Source organism: Poeciliopsis prolifica, unplaced genomic scaffold, assembly GCF_027474105.1.
Source record: "Poeciliopsis prolifica strain line A6 unplaced genomic scaffold, Auburn_PproV2 SCAFFOLD013, whole genome shotgun sequence".
In the NCBI taxonomy this organism is placed as follows: Eukaryota; Metazoa; Chordata; class Actinopteri; order Cyprinodontiformes; family Poeciliidae; genus Poeciliopsis; species Poeciliopsis prolifica.
Window position 1 is genome coordinate 6900929 of NW_026562388.1, and position 20792 is coordinate 6921720.

Genomic DNA, 20792 nt, shown 5'->3' on the forward strand with positions numbered 1-20792 from the left:
TTAAGAATCAGTTTTACAGACTGAAGAAGCCGCCAAAGCTGAGTACAGAAAGGAGGAGTGATGAAAGTGATGAAAAGCCCCCCCCCCAAAAAAAAACATGATAGTCAACACAAAGAGTCAAAGTGTTTGGGAAGTACAGTATGTATTTAGTAACATTTATTTGCAGTGATCTCACCGAGACATGATCAAATTAGAAGAATTGAATACCAAAGGGAAAAAAGTCAAAAGAACAAACAATAAAATAAATAAATAAAAAAATACTTGGTGATTTTAAGTTTTGTGAAACAAAAAAGTGAAATTTCAACAACTTAATATTAGACCTAAATGTAATTAGCCGCTTTTATCCACAAGGGACTATTCCAGCCTACGTCATAACTTCATTATAAAGAGCAACACAGATGAGAAAAATTGTGGATTTATTTAATTAAAGGTTAGCTAAGTTAAAATGAACAATTTTCACAAGAAAGAAAGCAACATGAACATGGCAGCTGGAGCAGAGAAAATCAAGTGTGAACCTCTGCAGAGGTACGTCATTTGCCCACCCACCTTGGGCAAATGACAAAGCAATCAAACTTGTGAACCAGCAAGAATTTCTGAACTTCCACAGTTAAACCGTACAAATAAAAGTTTTTTTTACACAAAAAACCTTGAGACAAACACACAAAACGATGCGCATGAACGTAATCCAATGAGAAATTCTAAGCCTGTCCAACACATTTTCTGGATAGCAGAAGATGTTGAGGCAAATAAATCTCCGAAGCATGTCACAGCAAGTAAAACAGTGATGAGCAGTAAAACAAAAAAATCAAATATTTTGTTCTTGCTAGCAGACAAATAAGTGGAAGCTCAAACAACAGCTGAAAATCTTTGTTTATCAATGCAGAGGGAGATCGACGAGTGACCAGAAGGCAGGTAACTGAACTCTGCAAGGCTAACAGAATCAAACCGAAGACAAAAACATAAATGACCCTAACCATGCTTAATCTACACCAGCTGGTGGTGAAGCAGATCATCCTGCATCATCCCACACAAAAACTGTTTCAGCCCATACCAGCTTCAGACAGGAGGAGGCGCAGTAAAGCCAGAACAAGCCAGACTTTACCAAAAAATGGGTGTTTTTATGGAACGTGCAGGGGACTTTCCTTCAACTTAAACTTTAGTTTTGGGGGCTGGATCCTATAATTAATTTGTGAAATTATTTTCACATATTAATTTCAAAGAATTGAAAAACAAAAAAATAAACAAAAAGCAATTAAATTCACTTGAAGTATCCAGCACTGAGGATTGACCTGCAAATTTCAGGAAAGTCTGCAGGAGTCAAAAGAACAATAAAATTAAACTTCAGATGATCAAAGAGTAAAGTTGTATCTATCTTTGCTTCAAAAAAAAGCAGAGGATATTTCTTCATTATGTTTTTTCTGCATACAAAATCACAGTTTAATTGCAGATATATTATTTGCAGGACTTAATGCAGAATGGCACAAGTTTTAAATGGGACTCATTAATTCTGCTTTTTCTCCATGTTCAGCATTTTTCATGAATTCATAATAAAGAGGGTGTTGCAAAATGGCTTTAAGCAAAATCCATAAAAAAGAAAAAAAAAATCCAAGATCATATTTTGGTTTAGAGTGCTACAACCTGTGAAGCTAAATCACAATCATAGCGACATATTGCTGAAACAGGATGAATAATGACATTCGGTTCATATTTAAGTAAACTCTGACTCAGATTCTGATCATCTGTGCAAAGTTGTTTATTCTGTAGATATATCTTCACCCAGACAACAGCGTATTTCAGATTTTTGCAGATTTTTGACTGTGTGAGAAGAGCAGATGCCTAAAAAAACACAACATTTTCACTTGTTGGTGAGGTTCGCTTACGTGAATAGTTCTCATTTACAACAACACAAATATTAGAGAAAGAGGTAAACAATGAGCTTGGTTGACTTTAGCAGTTATTCACACAGATATACACCAAAAGCAAACAGTGTTGAGATAAAAAAAGGAGTCTTGAATACAATACACCTCATCAGAAACCACCAGGAATCTACAGTTGTTTTTCTGATTATAGCCTTTGGAGGTGGTCATTATTTGTTATGTCAAGAATTTTGTGTGTGTGTGTGCGTGCATGTGCTTGTGTGTGTGTGTGTTCTCAGGATAAAATTTGATAGAAATTAAATTCCTGCAATTACATTTGCAAATGAGATTCTGTTTTTGTCATTTTGTAGCCCGTAAATGTACCTTCCTTCTTATTTCCACTGTTTTTCATCTGTATTTTTTTTCCCTTCAATCTTATTTATAAAGGTGTCCTGGCCAAAATGGCATGTATTTCAAGACATTACTAAAATATAACACCTGCAACAAAAGAACACAATAAATGTAAAAATATATATGAAAATATAAGCAAAACTAGAACAAATCCCTTAAATGTAAAACACCTGTGAATGCATTTTAGGTTCACTTGATGTAGAAATGTGAAGAGAGGAACAAATATTTTAAATTGCACTTCCCTCTAGTGGCTAAAAGACGAAATGGTCCTCAAAGTTTTTATGGGTTTCTATGCGACTTTTACATCCTAGAGAATTGTTTTAGTGATCAAAAGGTTCGGCTCTGATTAGAGGTTTACTTGAGGTTACCAGTGTTATATTCATTTTAACTTGGTGCAACAATTTGAAATGTTGCACCAAGTCACTTTATTTTAAACTGAATTTATTGTGGCTTGTCTCTTATACAAACACTGGACGAAGAAAAGAAAACAACTCACAATTACTTTTTAGACACAATTCTAATAATGCATTTTTAATAAGATCCCACACCGTTTATAACAAACACAATAATACACTTTTTAGCAATAACTAATTTTTTTCTTTTAAAAACATTTTTGCTTCGTTTACATGGTTTAAATATGCCGTCTGTTTTTAAGTAAAACTACTAAAATCCCTACATACAAATACCACCACATACACTGATTGCCGCAATCCAATCTAAGGGAGCATTTGAAACTACATTACCCGGCATGCAGTGGGAAATACGTCTGTTCACATGATTGGTTGATGAGTGTCCGCCCCTGACGGTCCCCCGGTGTTCTCAGGGTGAACTGATATGTTTGTAGAGAAGCTCACCAGCACTGGGTGTCCGAGCCGTCAGAAAGCAACACTAACATGGCTGCTGGAGCCCGCGTCTGCTGCACTTTGAGAAACGCCAGAACGTTTTTCACTCGGTGCCACAGCAGAAGCGGCCAGCGGCTGTTTTCCAGCGCTACGCACCAGGAGAATGAGCTTAGAAATACCTCAGTGACTGCTGCAAACTTCCGGAGCAGACCCAGACCGGTAAGACTGGTGCTGGGATGCAGACTGCAGGCTAAAGCTCCGGGTTCTGCAGTTTTCCCGGTTCTTGCTAATGAAGTTCGGTGATAAAGTGCTTGTTAAAGAACTGTAGTCTGAGTTCACGTTGAGGCCTGAATCAGACCATCTTCCGGGTTGATTATTAACCAACACCATGCTGACTAGAAATACATCAGATTTAATATTACAAATAAGTTCTGCATTCTAAATGACCAAGATGTGCAAAAATAAACCTAATGTTTGTTTTACTTTTTATGACTTAGATTCCCTTTTTGCGAAAAGTTATCTATTTCTGCAGCAAAATTCATGTTATGACATAATCAGTAACATTACCTTAAACAAAGTCTATCTTAGAGTTACATGAACATGCTAACCTGACAGCTTAATACTGCTTCTTATATTCATCCAACTTCTAATGCTAGTGAAAACATTCCACTAAGATATAGGATTGGATTATTTTGGTAAGCGTTTTAGTTTCGGAAATCAAAAGATTATTTTTAGTGGGGTTTTTGTTAGGCTTTGCATTTAACACTGCTTCTCTGCTGCTACGCCTCACATGATGAGTACAGATTCAGATGAGATCTGTGTTCCATCTGATGGGGTTACACATTCTGGCCTTTTCGCCTATAGTTTCTGGCATGTATAGGTCACAGGCCATTTGGAAAAGTGTTTGCTCCAGCTTTTTAGAAGCAAATTATATTGTTTATTTCTATTAATTGAACAAATGTATCTGTCAACAGTGGTTCAAATACACTTTTTTTTATTAGCATCTATTCTTCTGGTTTTCTCTTCCAGGAGAGATTAACAGATGAGAAGGTCCTACCGTTTTCAGCTTTCTTGACCGACAGCTTTGGCCGCAGACATAACTATCTTCGCATCTCTCTGACTGAGAAATGCAACCTCCGCTGTGAGTAAACTAGGGCTGGGAGGCTGTACAAAAAAACCTGAGTAAATGTACTACAACAAACAAGGTAATGTGTGTGCTGATAAAATAACAAAACGTATTGATTACACTTGTTGTGTTATCTACAACTCTAAATTGTAATGGCTTATTGTGGTGGATCTGATGGACTTGTCTCCGTGCTGCAGAAGCAACAGCGCTCAAGAAGAACTTTCACAACCATCGTTGTCAAAAGTTTTTTCCATTTGACTTATCATTGCTTGCAAAAATTTAAGCCCACATGTTGGCATTCTTTAAGTTTAATTGTAGTTTTCAGTTCTTTGTTGCACATAATATAATACCCTTTTTACTAATTTTTCATAATCAAAGGATGTAACTTTGATAGTTTCTGTTTTGTTCCTTCCAAGACCTACAAGTTTTAAATTGATCTTAGTAGGTTTTCTTTTTTTTCATTAAATATTTAGGTCCACTGTGCTTGAACGAAATATGTCAATAATATTTTCGTTTTATTTTAAAATAAATATATTCCTAACTATTGCTTTAAATGAAAGCAACAAACTGAAATAGTCAGTTTACTAAACAAACCTATTTAGATCAAATCTGTTTCACTCAGCAAAAAATACGTATTAGATGGATGAACAAGCAAATCTTTGTAGTACAAGAATGGCTTATCACAATAGTCAAGAGCAAGTTATATTTTTGTAGGACTAGATTTAAAGGGTTAAAATTTTACTCATACCATTTGTGTTTAAATAATTACATTATTTTGATTATGTAGTTTGCATGAATTTAGATTTTTGGATAATGGCCTGTCTAATAAATGAGGTTCATGTTACAAAATTTTGACTTTTAAGTTCATTCTAGTACTTCATGTATTAGTAATTTATTTGTCGTGTCTATAAGGACATGTTTTTATTTCGCTCACATGTTGGATGTTCCTGTCGCTCAGGTCAGTATTGCATGCCGGAGGAGGGAGTGAAGCTCACGCCGCGGGGCCAGCTGCTCTCCACCTCAGAGGTGCTAACCCTCGCTCAGCTCTTCGTCCGCGAGGGAGTGGATAAAATCCGACTCACTGGAGGGGAGCCTCTCATCAGACCTGATGTTGTGGATATCATTGGTAAGAAACACTTATGGACCTTGAACATGTTCACACTTTGTTATTATTGCAGTCATAAATGTAATAGTGCTTTATTAAGATTTTTATGTGCTAAACTAACAACTTACTGTGTAATTGTGAAGTGAAAAAGAGTGTTTGGATAAAAATACACGCATTTAAATTGGATGACTGTAACATTTTCCTACCTACTTAACATTGAAGCACTACTTTTTGGTCGGTTTGTCAAATAAAATGCCAATAAAATTCATTGAAACTTTTGAATGTGATTTGTCAAAATGAGCACAATGCAAAGATGGAGGCTTAGGATGTCAGAAGTTATCTGCAAGAATGAACAAAAGGCTTCTCTTTGTGACTCCTTTCTGCTCAGATTTATTAATTATAAACAATATTTATGAAACCATGATCTTTGTCAGATCAAAAGAATGAACAATGGGCAACACTCTCATAAATGCTCCTCCTACTGAGATAACAAGCTCAAGGCTTAGCAGCAGGAAGATTAAAATGCAAAATGCAAGAGGCTCTTCTTCTCCAAAATGCCCCGAAACAGTGCTTAGATTTGTTTTTACAGTTAAACTTACTTTAGTGATCTGAATGAATTATTTCTCAAGTAGCACACACATTCCTTTGAAGAGGCCTTTTTTGTTTCTCTCATTGATAACTCTGAAAGCTTCTGCAGAACACAGGGTTGTTTATGTGGCTTCCTGAATGATCAGATTGATGTTGTAACGGTCGTCTCAGACGGTGGCCCATGTGCCAGCCCAGCTGACTGCACCACAACTAAACAGATTTTTGTTGCATTCCTTCAGGTTGACACAAAAGTTTGGGGAAGTGAAGATAATTGTCGCATCGCAACTGCTGGTTCAGTTTAATGACTGGTTATCTTTGCTTTAATTTTACAGCCTTGTTTGTAAATTAAACCTTTTCAACCTCTGCTCTTGGAGTAGCCTTTATACTGTGAACAACACAATCACATAAAGAGGACTAAGGGCTGCAGCATAAAGATAAAAACTTACTGCAGTGTCATGGGTCACGTGACCAGTGGGATGTCAGGTGACTCTTTTTAAGGACTAATCCAGTGGAAAATTCACATTAACCTTTTAGTCCACTGCTTTTCTATAGATCATTATGTTTTTGCCTTTAATTGAGATTTCTTTAACAGATATTTGGTTAAAAATGATACGCACAGATTATAAAATATCAAAGAAAGAGCCAGAAGTCTCAAACACAATCAGTGTTAAGAAAGATTTATGTCATCAATCTATGCAAGGGTTTTGCTGCTTTTGAATTAAATTTAATGGTTGATGTATTTAGATTAGAACCACTGGCTATTCTGCTGTCAGTGTCATCTAAAGCTGTCTTGTCGCAAAGCAGAACCAAGTAGATGCCATTACTTTATTACAATATTTTAACATGATTATTTCAATTGCAACAGTAATAAGTTATGAGTATTTTGTGAGCTCTGTAGGTATTTGTAGAATGAAGTCCTACAAAATGCTGAGTAATGTGTTTTGGAGAACAGTTAAAATTTAAATCCTATCCGTTTTTTCAAGAGGCATTAAAGATGTATAAATTATTTGTGATTTGAGATTAAACCACAAAAATTAGTTTTTTTTGGTTTGTTTTGTAGAATACATTTTTCTTCACTCTTTCATCTTTCTCTTTTGCTTTTTTTTAATTCTGCAGCTGAACTGAAAAAGCTAGTGGGTCTGAAAACTGTTGCAGTTACAACCAACGGCATTAACTTATCCCGACTTTTGCCGAAACTGAAAGATGCTGGACTGGACCTGATTAACATCAGCCTCGACTCTTTGGTTCCAGCAAAATTTGAGTTTGTAGTCAGACGAAAAGGTGAGAATAAAGATTTAACCTGTAATGACTGTTGAAGTGCATCCAGACTCCCCTAGCAAACACATAATAAAATAAACTGTTGTTTATTTGCAGAATGTTTTGGCATCAGTGCTGTTAATACTTTGTTCATCCCTCTTTTACCCATAGAACAGCTCTTACTTTTCTCCTGTGAAATTTAACATGGTTGGTGCAAACAGAGAAAGGGATATTTTAAATAAAAACTGAGGTAGAGAATCTGGCCCTCAGCATCACAGAGCCTCCACCATACTTGGCATTTGGGACGAGGAACTTTTCCACAGATTCATATTCATCCTACATGCCAGATCTGATGATGAAGTACATTTGGGGATTCATTCAGGCAGATCCTTTTCTATCCTGAGTTACAAAACTGCTAAAAGACAGAATCAGTGTGTTTTGTTTGTTGCTGTGGCTGTTGATAAACCCCAGCAGGTTACAGGAGGAGTGCGTAAGCCCCAGGCAGTCAGCCTGGAGGCAGCAGCAGGCCAGAGCTCTGGGTGGTTGGCTAAAGAAAAGCAGGGACAGATGGACCGAATGAGATTAGGAAATTAAACGGGAGAAAAAGACCAGAACATGGAAACAGTACTGTCTGATTATTTTGAGATTAGATGCTGAAAATTGCAAACTGAAAATAATCTTAACGTTTGAGATTAGTAGGACAATAAATGTGATATTTATTTTCCATTGTGGTTGATCAATTTATTCATCTCCCAAAGAGATGAATAAATCTCTGCAGCTCCCTGGATTTATTTTATTTTCTGCTCATAGAAACAAATGGTCCTATTCTCTATAGTTGACTGTCACAAAGCTCTGACTATTGCAGAGGGATTGGATGCTGATGTTTTTACATTTGAAGTTATGAAGAAAGAAAGCCTTTAAAGCTAAAGTAGAAGATGTTTATTTTTTGTGTTGATTTCAGTAACTTCTTTATTAACAATGCCCTTAACTTTTATTGACACTTCTAGCCTTTATCTTTTTCCTCAGGTTTTCATAAAGTCATGGAGAGCATTGACAAAGCGGTTGAATTGGGCTATAATCCAGTCAAGGTATGCTTCAAACTTAAGGAATAATCATACATTTCTCATAATGAAACATTTCTTAAATTACTCTTTATGGTCATACTTTTTTTAAGTATGTATAAAAAGCTTCAGAAAATTCCTCTTTCACCACAGAAACATATTATGATACTGAAAAGTATTTTTTTTATTTAAGTTATGTTTTTAATTTAATCTCAGTTAGAAATAATTGTGAGAACATAACTGGTGCCATATTTATTGGTACTGATGACAATTTATATAAAATAAAACTGAAGCAATTTAAAAATGTTTACTTCATCGGGGAATCGAAGGACATTTACCTTCCTACGACTTTGTTTCACTGGATCATAAATATTGTGTGACAGTGACCCACTACTCAACCATTCAGTAAAGTGTGAAAACAAGCAAATTTTGCATTTTGCACTTGGCAATATGTCAGTTACCTGCCTGAACTTAACTAGTCTAAAGAAAGATGAGTAATTAAAATGCCTAAACCAAACTGGGCTGTACCAAACTATACTGGGTAGTTTTCAAGACTTTAGTCATCTTGAAGGCTTCATTAGAGTGACCTCTACTGTCTGATCAGAGAACTGCTGTTGCACTAAATCATATTGCCAACGTCAAACAGTTGATTACAGACCTTTCAGCCTCTTTTCAGCCTCTTTTTATCACACTGAAAAAAATCTCCTCCCACTTTGAGGCCTTGTATTTAACATTTTTATGGTTATATAGCCTTGGTCTATTGTTGTGTGCTGCCATCTACAGATCAACTGTGTGGTGATGAGAGGCCTGAATGAGGATGAGCTCTTGGATTTTGTGCAACTCACAGAGAAGAAGCCTCTGGAGGTTCGCTTCATTGAGTACATGCCATTTGACGGTGAGTATTTTCTTCTCACAAATTGATTCGGTTCAGGTCAGGGAGGCATGTATCTTCATGTGAAAGAAGATTTTTTTGTAGATATTTTTTTTTAAAGCACAAATCCATTGGACAAATTCAGCCTGGCTTCTTCTGGTCCCTGCAGGAAACAAGTGGAACTTTAAGAAGATGGTGAGTTACCAGGAGATGCTGGACCAGATCAGACAGCAGTGGCCCAATCTGGAAAGGCTCCAGCCTGGACCTGCTGACACTGCCAAGGTCAGGTTCTCCACTTCTGATGGAACATAATTTTTATATACTACAAATATTTTCTCACTTCTTAAGCTTTTTAAAATTGTGTTATGATACCACAACAAACGTAAGTGTATATTATTGAGATTTTATATATAATTCCATATCACAATTACACACAAAATAGTGTATATATAATCCAAAAATTTCAAGATTCAGTTCAGTTCCCATAACATTAAAATGCAGAATTCACACAAATGCAAAAAAGTAGTGTGAATTTTGTAACATGAATATTTTTTCTAAAAAATTGCAGAAGCATTTTAAGTAAACATCAGAAGACTTCCGGAAAGTTAAGAAATATACAGAAGCAACATAATAAATAAAAAGCCTGCAAAATGCAAATAGTAAGACTGTAGACGAGGAGTGAAAACTTTCAGTCAATGCAAAAATCTCACTAAGAGTATTAGAAATTTTTTGTTTACAAAGCTAAACTGTAAAGTCACAACACTTTAGTTAACATGAGTTAATAAACTGAAGCTAGCTGATGTACTAATGGTAATCTATAGATTGGGACTATAAGCTATCAACTCTCTTTCCAACTCAAACGAGGAAGCTGCAGTCTTTTTTTTGTTTTGCTTGTATAAATTAAACCGAAGGGGTTTACAATTTATGCTATTGATCAGTCTTATAGACTTAAGAGTCCTATAACAGTCCTATGAGAAGCAGTGCATTGGATTCTTAAGTCTGTAATGTTTAGGAGCAGAGCTGAGAAAAAAGTACACAAACTGTCCATTTGAACTCCAATTGTATTTCATAATCACTAAATTTGATCCCTAAAATCTCTTCAACACTTCTTTCTGCTTTCAGACTTTTAAAGTCCCTGGTTTCAAAGGTCAGCTGGGCTTCATTACTTCCATGTCAGACAATTTCTGTGGCTCCTGTAACCGTTTGCGCATCACTGCAGATGGAAACCTCAAGGTAAAGGTTGACTTCATCAAATTTTCTCAAACATTATAGCGTGCTTTTCATAAAATGCATAAACTAAAAGCCAGAAGTCATGGCTAAGATTAAGACTCTATATGTTCTTGTTTTTGATTGGCTTTCCTCTTTGATTCTCAGGTGTGTTTGTTCGGTAACTCTGAAGTTTCCCTCAGAGATATTCTCCGTTCTGGAGCATCTGATGAGGAGCTGCTGCAAATTATAGGAGCTGCTGTGGGAAGGAAGAAGAAGCAACATGCAGGTCAACGCCCATTCAGTGTTGTGTGGTAGTTACCAGTTAATCTATTTATCTAGGAAGTAATTCGTTTGTTTTTCTCTTCAGGCATGTTCAGTATCTCTCAGATGAAGAACAGACCTATGGTCCTCATTGGTGGGTGACTCAGCTGTACGTAATCAGTTTTTATGTTCTTTTGCCTTTTTGCTCGTGAATTATTCTGTTTTAAAACTTGTCTTTCACATGTTTTCTCTTTTTGGTGTGACAGATTTCTCTGAGATGTTTGTCACAAAGCCAGAAAACCGACAAAGGGCTTCATTCATCTTTACTGAGCTAAAATGTGACCCGTTCCTTTATCTGACTGCATCTTCTGATGAGTCTCAGAAGGAGTTTCTGTGCCTTCCTGGCTGCACTGCTTCAACACAAACAGCCTTTAGTTGCTGCTTTAAGACCTCAATGAGTGGCGGTTCACTCAAGACCCATATTAGCAAAGAGAAGTGCCATGGTGTGACACCGCTTCACTCCTCGGACGATGATTACAATCTCATTTTTACCAGCTGTCACACTAAGAAACGCACAAATGAGAGCTTCATTAACGAAGACCCCCTCAGGTACACACAGACCAGTGTTCCTAACAGCCCAAGGAGTCAGTCCCTTTCTGCTTTTTGCACACTGAATGCCAAAATAAATCAGACAAATCCAAGTGTCAGGTTGTTTCACAGTCAAAATTCTGGTGAAGACCACGTGCATAAGACCCCATCAGCCTTAGACAGTCCCAGTAGCGCTAAAGCCCAGCTGACGCACACAGACGCCCAGGGCCGAGCAACAATGGTGGACGTTGGAGGGAAGCTTGCCACGCATCGAACAGCCACAGCTGGTGCCACTGTTATCCTGGGTGCAGTCGCTTTCCGCCTCCTCCAAGACAATCAGCTGGCCAAAGGTGATGCTTTAACTGTGGCTCAGCTGGCCGGCATCATGGCATCAAAACAAACCTCTGCCCTCATCCCGCTTTGCCACCCGCTTCCACTGGACCACGCCTCCATCTCATTTCAGCTGGATGAGCTGCATTGCTCTGTTATCATCACTGCGACCTGTCACACCACAGGCAGGACAGGGGTGGAGATGGAGGCGCTGACGGCTGCCTCTGTGGCAGCACTGACAGTCTACGATATGTGTAAGTCTGTGAGCCATGACATTGTCATCACGAATGTGAAACTGCTCAGCAAGACGGGTGGGAAGAGAGACTTTCACCGTCAATGAACACAGGAAAACTGAACTGCAAGATGAAGAAAGTCCTTCTCTGCAAACCCAAATGTGTACCAATAACTCTGGCTGCTACACAATCAAAAAATTCCAAATTTATACAAAAACAATTAGATTTTTTCTGGACATTTGAGTACAAATTTTTAACTTTGAACCTACCTGAGTAGTAGTCAGGTCTTAAAATTTGTAGGATCTAACAGAAAAAAAAAATGGCTTTCTTGCATTTGTTCTGAGATCAATTCCATTTCAAAATCAGTAACTCTTTTCGTAACCCGTCTGTAGTCTTGGCAGGATTCTCAGGAGAACTGCAGCAGATGTCACGGTCTGACAGCGGGGAAGTGTGAGTGGAACAGGGGGCTTGGAGGAGTATTCAGTTAGAGCTCCAGTTTCCGAAACCACACACACACACACAAAACAAAAGACCCCCGTCTTTAAGACAACAGGAGTGTTAAGAATGGAACACCCACTCAACATTGACAGAAGCATGTGTTGTGAATCTTGGCATTTTTGTTTAATTTCTAAAAGAAAAATAAATGTTCTGTATTTCAGATCAAACTTAAAAACCGCAAGTACAATTTAACCTGAACTAACATTTTTGCTATTTGGCTAGTTTATTCTATTCATGAGTGGAAAAACCCAAAGGTGCTGTGGCAAGAGGAGGCAGCAGCTTTTACTATCGGATACAGATCAACACAAAATCACATCACTTCATAATCATTATTAGGCTTTTGTCTTTGGAATATATCAAAAGGACATTCCACTGTTTTCCAGACTTTTTCAATCTGTCTCTCTTTAAAAGCTGCTTCAATCACATAATAAAATCTGATTTGTAATTTCAACTAACCTTTACATCACTTGAAGAATAATTTGTCTTTATCTCTAATTATTAACAATGTTTTGTGTCTAATTTGTCTAATTTCTGTTTAGTAAAAACTATCAGTGTCATACATGAGCTTATTTTTTCTCTTTTGGTCATCAGACGCTACAAACCTAAATGTTTTTCTGAATGTTGATAATGTTTACATTATGAATGTTTTTAATTATCTGAAGTTATATTTCACAACCATATCTGATTGGCATTGTTGCACCTAACATCATCATGAATGTATTTTTTTAGTAGTTTATTGTGTTAGTTTAAAGCAGTTTAACTTTTCATTATCTTACTTCATAAAATTGATATTTGCATTTCTGTACTTAACATAACTTCTGTAGTGCCCTTTGTAGATTATATGGGTTTTACATAAAACAATGGTGATCCTCACTATTGTGAGAGCATTGGTTTCTTTTGTCATAATAAAACGTTGCATTCACTGACCTCAAATGTCCTCATAGCTTCTAAAGGTTTTTCAAAAATAAGCAGACAAGTTTCTGGGAACTTATTGAAAATCCATAGTACAATATTTAGTTTTGTGTAGAAACTATGGGACTCTGTGAAAAAATTATTTCACTGAGTTTGAATCCAGATATAATTTAACGTGAACTAAAAAGTAAACAAACTGGAGTTTTATTTCATTTAAAAGTAAACCGTTTTCTTTTAAATCCAAAAAACTTGACAGATATTGTATGAAACAATCATGATCTGCATTAATGATGGTGCTAACATGTTGAAGTAATTTAATAAAACATTATTCTGATTCATAAATATTTGTGTCATACTGGATATCAAACAAAGCTGCTCGCCAATTTTAGCAGTTAGCTGTTTTCCTTTTAATCTTAAAGCCTTAAAATGGGCCCTCTCAGTCTACACATGTCTAACAGTCTTGTTCTTTACTCTTGATTGTTTTAATATAATTGTAGAAATAAGCCACTCAGTCATTCATTCAAGCCAAATCAAATAAAGATTCACCTTATTTCAAATTACCTTTTTTTGTTGCAATTTTTGCATGCTGACATCATAAATTCCAGGGATAAAAGAGAAAAATAAAAATGATACCATTGTAATTTAATCAAAAAGAAGTGATTTCCCAAGAACAAAGTGACTGATTTGGATAGTGTCAAAAACTGTGTTCAAAGTTGTGTAGATCTGGTTCTCGGCTGTTGGTGTCCCGTCTGTAGCAGATATTTCTAACTATCTCTCAGTTTTATTTATTTTAACCTTTTATTGAAACAATAAGAAAACCATTATTTTATCTTGTCTATCAAGAACAAGCTACATGGAACATAAAAAGAACACATTTGGTGGTGAAATAATAAGTAGAACCCACTTTTTTCATGTTCGGGTTTTGTTTTAGTGAATGAAATGAAAATTTATCATTTGCACAGATACATTATTGTACTGGGATATTGAAATTCTTGTGTTTCTTCAGAATAAAAACGAAGCAGAACCTTCTCATCACTGAATGTAGCTGATTTGATCTCAAATGCTTGCATAATGTGTCCAAAAAATTTTAAGAATTTATTAATGTCATTCTGCTTCATGACTAAACATTTCCAAAGCAAAACACCTGCGTCACTAGATGCTATTTTGATTCTTATTGTCTCAGTTGATGATTTTGGTTTAATGCAAAATAAAATGTCTTTGTAATAGGTAATTTGACTTATTTTTATATTAAAACCTTAAATTGAAGATTGACTCAAAGTCAACTCCCAAACCTACTGCCACATTTTAGAATGCACTTTCTTCAAGCAGTGGTTCAGGAAAATGCCTGCATATTTGATTTTCATGCAGGACAATGCTCCATCATATCACAGAGTCCTCCACTCTGTGGCTAGCCAATAAAGATCTTAAAGATGAAAGAATAATAAAGTGGACCCCTTCCTCACAAGACCTAAATCCCATTAAGAACTTGTGGGTCCTTCTTGAACAGGACATTTATGGAGAAGGAAAGCAGTACACCTTTCTTAACAATGTCTCGGAGGCTATGGTAGCCGCTGCACTAAAAGTTGATTGTTAACATATATTGATTGTTAACATATCAAAACTGGCAGATTCCATGAATGGGAGGCTTATAACTGCTTTTGAAAAGAGCATTGATTTGTTTTTTAAAAGTCAAAAATGTCATTTTGAGTTGCATGTTTATTACTCTAACTTTAATTGAAGACAATAAATAAGTGGGAGGGGAACATTTTCAGCTTATATTCAGTTGCATAATCATTCTGCACCTTAATAGTTGCTAAATAATTGTACAAACATAGATATTGTCCTAGGAAAGCCAAAATCTCATTTTTGGCTATTTATATTTGAGAAATTAACATTAACTATGAACAAATTCACATTAATTAGTTCAAATAACATTTTGGATTAAACAAGAGTGCTGTAGTTAATAAAATGAATCCTCAAAACTACAACTTGTGTAGTAATTATGCACCTGTTTTGTTTTCTTTTGTTTTTTGTCATTAATAGGGTATATACCTCCAGTCTGGCAGATCTCAGTGCACAAATACGGTGTAGACCTGTAAACACATGAATGTGAAGTACAGGGCAATGTAGACATGAAGAACAGAGATCAGTTAACCATCCCATAAAGACAGGTTTTTACTTTGAAGCCTTGTTCACACTAGTACCACATAAATCAAATCTCCCTGTTTGTCGCTTGTATCAAGCAGAGAAATTCAATGTGAGATTCTTGTGAAGAACATCACCACCATTAATAGTGTTTAAATGTAAACTTGGTTTCACAAGAGGAAGAACTGAGCCTGAGCCTGTTTCCAGAGAAACATCCTCCTATTCATTTGGTTTGATTTGCATTTAACAAAATCATGTTTTCAAAACTGAAGAAAAAAAAACTTGTCACAACTTTACAGGAGGAAGTAAAGAGCCTGAGCTTGTTTTCAGAGCAACATCCTCCCATTCATTTGGTTTGATTTGCATTTAACAAAATCATGTTTTCAGACCTGAACAAGGAAATATACCTGTATTTGTTTTTATTTTACATTTTACCCATATTCTGAACGATATTAGTGGTACCAACCTTATTTTTTTTTTTAGTGGAATAAACAATACATGCAGAATTCCATGCATCTATTATCTGAATGCACTCAATTATAAATTTGTTGCTTTTTAGAAACATGTATTTTCCTTTTCACTTCACAGTTCTGGAATATATGTTTTTTCAGTTTACAAATAACTTAAAGATAGGCTATAACAGTGCCATTCAGAAATTATGTTCTCCTGTGAAAATCTGGTCTTGTGTCATGTTTTGTTTTTCCAGATCAATATTTTTCATGTCGTTTTAAAGGAAATACTGTAATCTGTTACAAATCGAATGCTATAATTTATTTATTCAAAATAAGTGAAAACCTACAGTCATGACCTGTGTCACATGATTTCAACTTAAAGCAGATTATTAATTTCACATGTACCTTGATTTGAATGTGATACCTGATACACCCCTATGCACATTAGTAGTTTTGGTTAAATTTCTATTCACCAGTAGAAAGCATTGTGAATAAATTTGTATACATTATGTGATGCAAAATAAATTTACAACGCTAATAGGAAATGATGAGGAGGAGAAAGTAGAACCAAAAAACATTTCATGCAGCTGAACATCAACAGCTGAACATCAACATATTCTGAGTGCAGGTTCCTGCTGGAGGCTTTGCTTCAGTTTCAAAGATCCCAAGACCACAAGAAGTTATTCTGCATACTCAGGTAAATCCAAGTACATGTTTTATTTGATTCCTCTAATGCAATGATTCTTTATGTCCTAAATGTAAGTTTTGGTTAGTTCACAGCTTTGAAATATTTTAGTCTGTGTTAAATGTTTTGTCATAAAAACAGGCTATTTTTATGACGTTATCAGAATGTGAAGGCATGTATTTTCAAGACAGAAAACATTCAAATCTTTGGCTTTAATGAAACACATAGTGTGAAAATTATTATAGAAATGTTAATATTTATTACAAGTATTTTCTTAAACATGATATATTATCAATTGTAAGATTGTATTATGTTATATTTTTAAAGCAGTTTATTCAGCAGCTTTTTTTCATTTAAGGTCAAAACATGGGTGGACATGATCAAGAAAGCCAAAACATTGATCTGTTATCAAATATAATATCTTAATGATGTTAACGATATGTTTCTATTCTATTGAAGGTTCAACATGGATGGTCCACTTGATGGAGAAATAAATGAACAAATTCGAGCAATGATGGAAACTGACCCAACTGCTGCTGCAGCAAAGATAAAAAAATATTTAGAAGAAACAGATAACATTCAACTAAACATTGCCATTACAGGAGAACCTGGCACTGGCAAATCAACATTTGTCAATGCTTTTAGAGGGATAAATAACAATGGTGAGGGAGCTGCACCTACTGGTTGTGAAAACAAGACCACAAATCCCACCTCCTACCATCATCCAGACTACACCAAAGTCATCTTATGGGATCTTCCTGGTATTGGTTCCACCATGTGGCCAGCAGATAAATATGTGGAGCGTGTCGAATTAGAGAAGTTTGACTTCTTTATCATCCTCTCAGCTAATCAGTTCAGGGAAAATGATGTGAAACTGGCCAATGAGATCCAAAAGATGGGGAAGAAGTTCTACTTTGTTTGTTCAAAGGTCAACCATAATATAAGGGATGAAGAACGAAGTCGGGTGGATTTTACAGAAAAAAAGACTCTGGAAAAAATCACTGAGGACCGCATGAAAGGTATGAATCAGAAACATCTTGACATCTAATTTTGCTAATGTTTACAAGCACCGTGAGCTTTAACTTAAGGAATGTTTATCATGTCATATATCATTTGTCTTCCAAATAAATATTGTGCCCTTTCTGCCACACAGGGCTCAAAGAGCTGGGAATTGAGTCTCCACAAGTTTTCCTTCTGCGCAGCCCTGATGTCAGCCTGCAAGGTGTGAAGGAATTAAAGAGCACATTTGAGGAAGAACTTCCTGAACTCAAGAGGCATGCTCTGCGTTTGGCCATGAGCAACCTTAATCTGCAGGTTTTAACCAAAGAGAAAGAAATCTTTCTGTCCAACATAAAATATTATTCTGTTATCTCTGCAGCTGGAGCTGTCTTACCAGTTCCACTGCTTTCTGCTGCTGTTGATCTGAGCTTGATCTGTTTTGCACTTAGACAGTATCGTGTTGGGTTTAGACTTGATACTTTTCCACTGGGAAATCTATTTGCTATCACAAAAATCCCTCTTTTCTGGAAGGTTTTGTTCCAAGTCACAAACACATGTGCAATTGCATCATTTAAAGAGGACTTTAGTTTCATGTCAAGAATCCTAGCACTGTTCTTTACAACTTATGTAGCTGTAAAGATGTCCGTCTCTGAGCTTGTTGAGAAATTATATGGGTTTTTCAAAAGGGCTTTGGGGTTGAACACATAGTGATTAAACTACATAGATGACTCATTTAAAGCAGGTACAATGAACTCTGCAAAAGTAAATCTAAAAATGTAGCTGATGTAAATAAGCTACATTTTTGTTTTTGTCCTGAAATCATATAATGTCGGAATGATATGTCTGAAATCAACAGTGTGTGAAATACTTCCATCTTGTGGAATGTTAGAAAATTGCAATTTCTTGAATATTTTAGTACTCCCTAACTTTTGAGCAAATTTCAATAAACTTTGATTCGTGAAGATAACAAGAAAACTGTCCCTCTAACAATTTTATTATGGTAACGAATGAATTTCTATTCATTAAGATCTCTGATTATTGCTAGGCTTGTTTTGAAGGGGAAGAATTGAAGCCTGAAACATTCATTTGGGAATGATAATGATTGGCATGATTACTAATGATGAACTATAAGGATGATTAATTTGGAGGTAGAGTAAGAGAGAAAAGGTTAAGATTGTTTAGATATATTCTGATAACAGAAACACCATTGAAGGAAGAACTGCACCATTTCCACCATCCTTTTATCATAACTGCACTTCTTCAAAAGCTGCTGTTTTACTACAGATATGCGTAGGTCTCAGAAACCAATATGGCATTAAATGTTTTATCTCTTTAAATATGTACTTAAAGAAATGAATTACTTTTGAAGTTTGCATTGTTCTAGACAAAAATATAATTTTAAGCACTGTATTTAATATTTGGTCTCGATTGTGTAATAAACATTTTGATGTGTCTCAATTTCTTCACTTGAGAGCTATAAAACTTTTATTTTTAATTTATATTTTGTTTGAATCTTACATATAGAGCAGGGTTTCTTTATTTCAATTGGACACTTCTCATCAAGGAGGTCAAAGGTCACATTTGGGGTTCCCCAAGGTTTATTTCTAGATCCCCTCTTATTCAATATTTATATTTTCCCATTAGCTCAGGTTATAACAGGAAATAATATTAGCTACCATGACTATGTGGATGATATACAGCTCTACATTACGATGTCACCAGGTGACTCTGAACCCATCCAATCACTGAATAAATGTTTAGAACAGATTAATGTGTGGATGAGACAAAACTTTCTCCAGCTGAACAGAAACAAAACTGAAGTCATTATTTTTGGACCTAAAGCGGAACGATCTAGAGTCAATGCACAGCTTCAGTTATTACAACTAAAAAGTAGCAATCAGGCCCAAAACCTGGGAGTAGTGATGGACTCTGACCTGAACCTTCAGAGTCACATAAAGACAGTTACAAAGTCGACCTTCTTTCATCTGAAGAACATCTCCAGGATTAGAGGACTAATGTCTCAGCCAGATCTAGAGAAACTCATCCATGCGTTTGTCTTTAGTCACATTGATTATTGTAACAGCGTCTTCACAGGCCTGTCCAACAAATCAATCAAACAGCTGCAACTGATCCAGAATGCTGCTGCTCGCGTTCTCACTAGAACCTGGAAGATAGAAACATAACACCAGTTTTAAAGTCTCTACACTGGCTCCCTGTAGCTCAAAGAATAAATTTTAAAATACTGTTGTTAGTTTATAAATCACTGAACGGTTTAGCACCACAATACATTAAAGATCTGCTGATGGTGTATCAGCCTTCCAGACCTCTCAGGTTTTGGTTGCTTTGCATCCGCAGAACCAGAACCAAAATGAGGAGAAGCAGCTTTCAGCATATGCATCACAAATTTGGAACAAACTTCCAGAAAACTGTAAAACAGCTGGAACACTGACTTCCTTTAAATCTCGACTAAAAACGCACCTGTTTAGAATTGGATTTGACACGTAATCAATTACAAATTTAATGATTGGCTGAAAGTGCTGCAATTGTACCTAAAATGTTTTATTTGCATTGTTATGGCACTTGACTCAATGTAGTTTTTGATTATTGATTCTGTTACATGACTTTTTTTTTGTGTTTATTATGTAAAGCACTTTGAAATGACTTGCTGCTGAAATGTGCTATACAAATAAAATTTGATTGATTGCTGTCAAAACAGAGTCACGGTTGCTTTCAAATCAGATATTCTACTGCACTGTTGTGTTTATATTGCACAAAATGGGGAGCTTTAGGGTAGGATTTGTTTGTTAAGCAATGAAAATTATTACTTTATGTAGGATGCGTTGCACATTCTTTTTTGGAAAAGGACAACTCTCTCAAACACATCTGAAGATGTACCTGAAGTTTAAAGAGTTGGTTGCTGTGAAAGTTTAGATCATGAGAAGTCCACATAGTACAGCAAAATAGTTCTGAAGTTTTGTGAATTATCACATTAAGCTAAATAAAGGCTAACAGCTTTTATTTTAAATAGATAAAAGATATTGTTGGCTCTAGTGACCTTTATTTGAGCGTGTTCACAGGAAGTGAGTAATGACTGAGTAATGAGACTAAGGTCTTCTGATGGGAGTTGGTCGCTACCCCTGCGCCACCACACCCCCCGTCGATAACAGCTATTATCAAACCACTGGAATCGTATATATAGGAACAGTACTACTTTTGTTTGAAATCCAAGTCGGCACAAAGACATTCTCAATAAAACCCTCAATAAAACTCTTCAAACTTCGCTCACCACATTACCTCAAAATTTGTTTCAAGACAATATGCAGCTGCAGAGACTATCAGTTTTTAGGGACATCAGTTTATTTT

The 20792-nt window shown here is 35.9% G+C and overlaps 2 protein-coding genes across 3 annotated transcripts; both read left to right on the top strand.

The window, feature by feature from the left end:
* The first annotated feature begins 3082 nt into the window (after positions 1-3082).
* On the top strand, positions 3083-14209 carry mocs1 (molybdenum cofactor synthesis 1). Of its 2 annotated transcripts, none has more exons than XM_055038780.1 (11): positions 3083-3328; positions 4139-4250; positions 5194-5361; positions 7045-7209; positions 8212-8273; positions 9030-9141; positions 9287-9399; positions 10240-10350; positions 10492-10612; positions 10694-10741; positions 10854-14209. In XM_055038780.1, exons 1-11 carry the CDS (start codon positions 3161-3163, stop codon positions 11843-11845), a joined length of 2172 nt encoding a protein of 723 aa, XP_054894755.1. In that variant the 5' UTR covers positions 3083-3160; the 3' UTR covers positions 11846-14209. The 2 variants fall into 2 exon arrangements, with proteins under 2 accessions (XP_054894755.1, XP_054894756.1); XM_055038781.1 differs by having other exon boundaries at positions 10694-10756; positions 10854-10968.
* A 2148-nt stretch (positions 14210-16357) lies between these two features.
* On the top strand, positions 16358-18900 carry LOC129365403 (interferon-inducible GTPase 5-like). Its single transcript, XM_055038585.1, has 4 exons — positions 16358-16442; positions 16890-17191; positions 17276-17449; positions 17584-18900. The coding sequence occupies exons 2-4, from the start codon at positions 16897-16899 to the stop codon at positions 18135-18137; spliced, it is 1023 nt and encodes a 340-aa protein (XP_054894560.1). The 5' UTR covers positions 16358-16442; positions 16890-16896; the 3' UTR covers positions 18138-18900.
* Positions 18901-20792: the final 1892 nt, after the last annotated feature.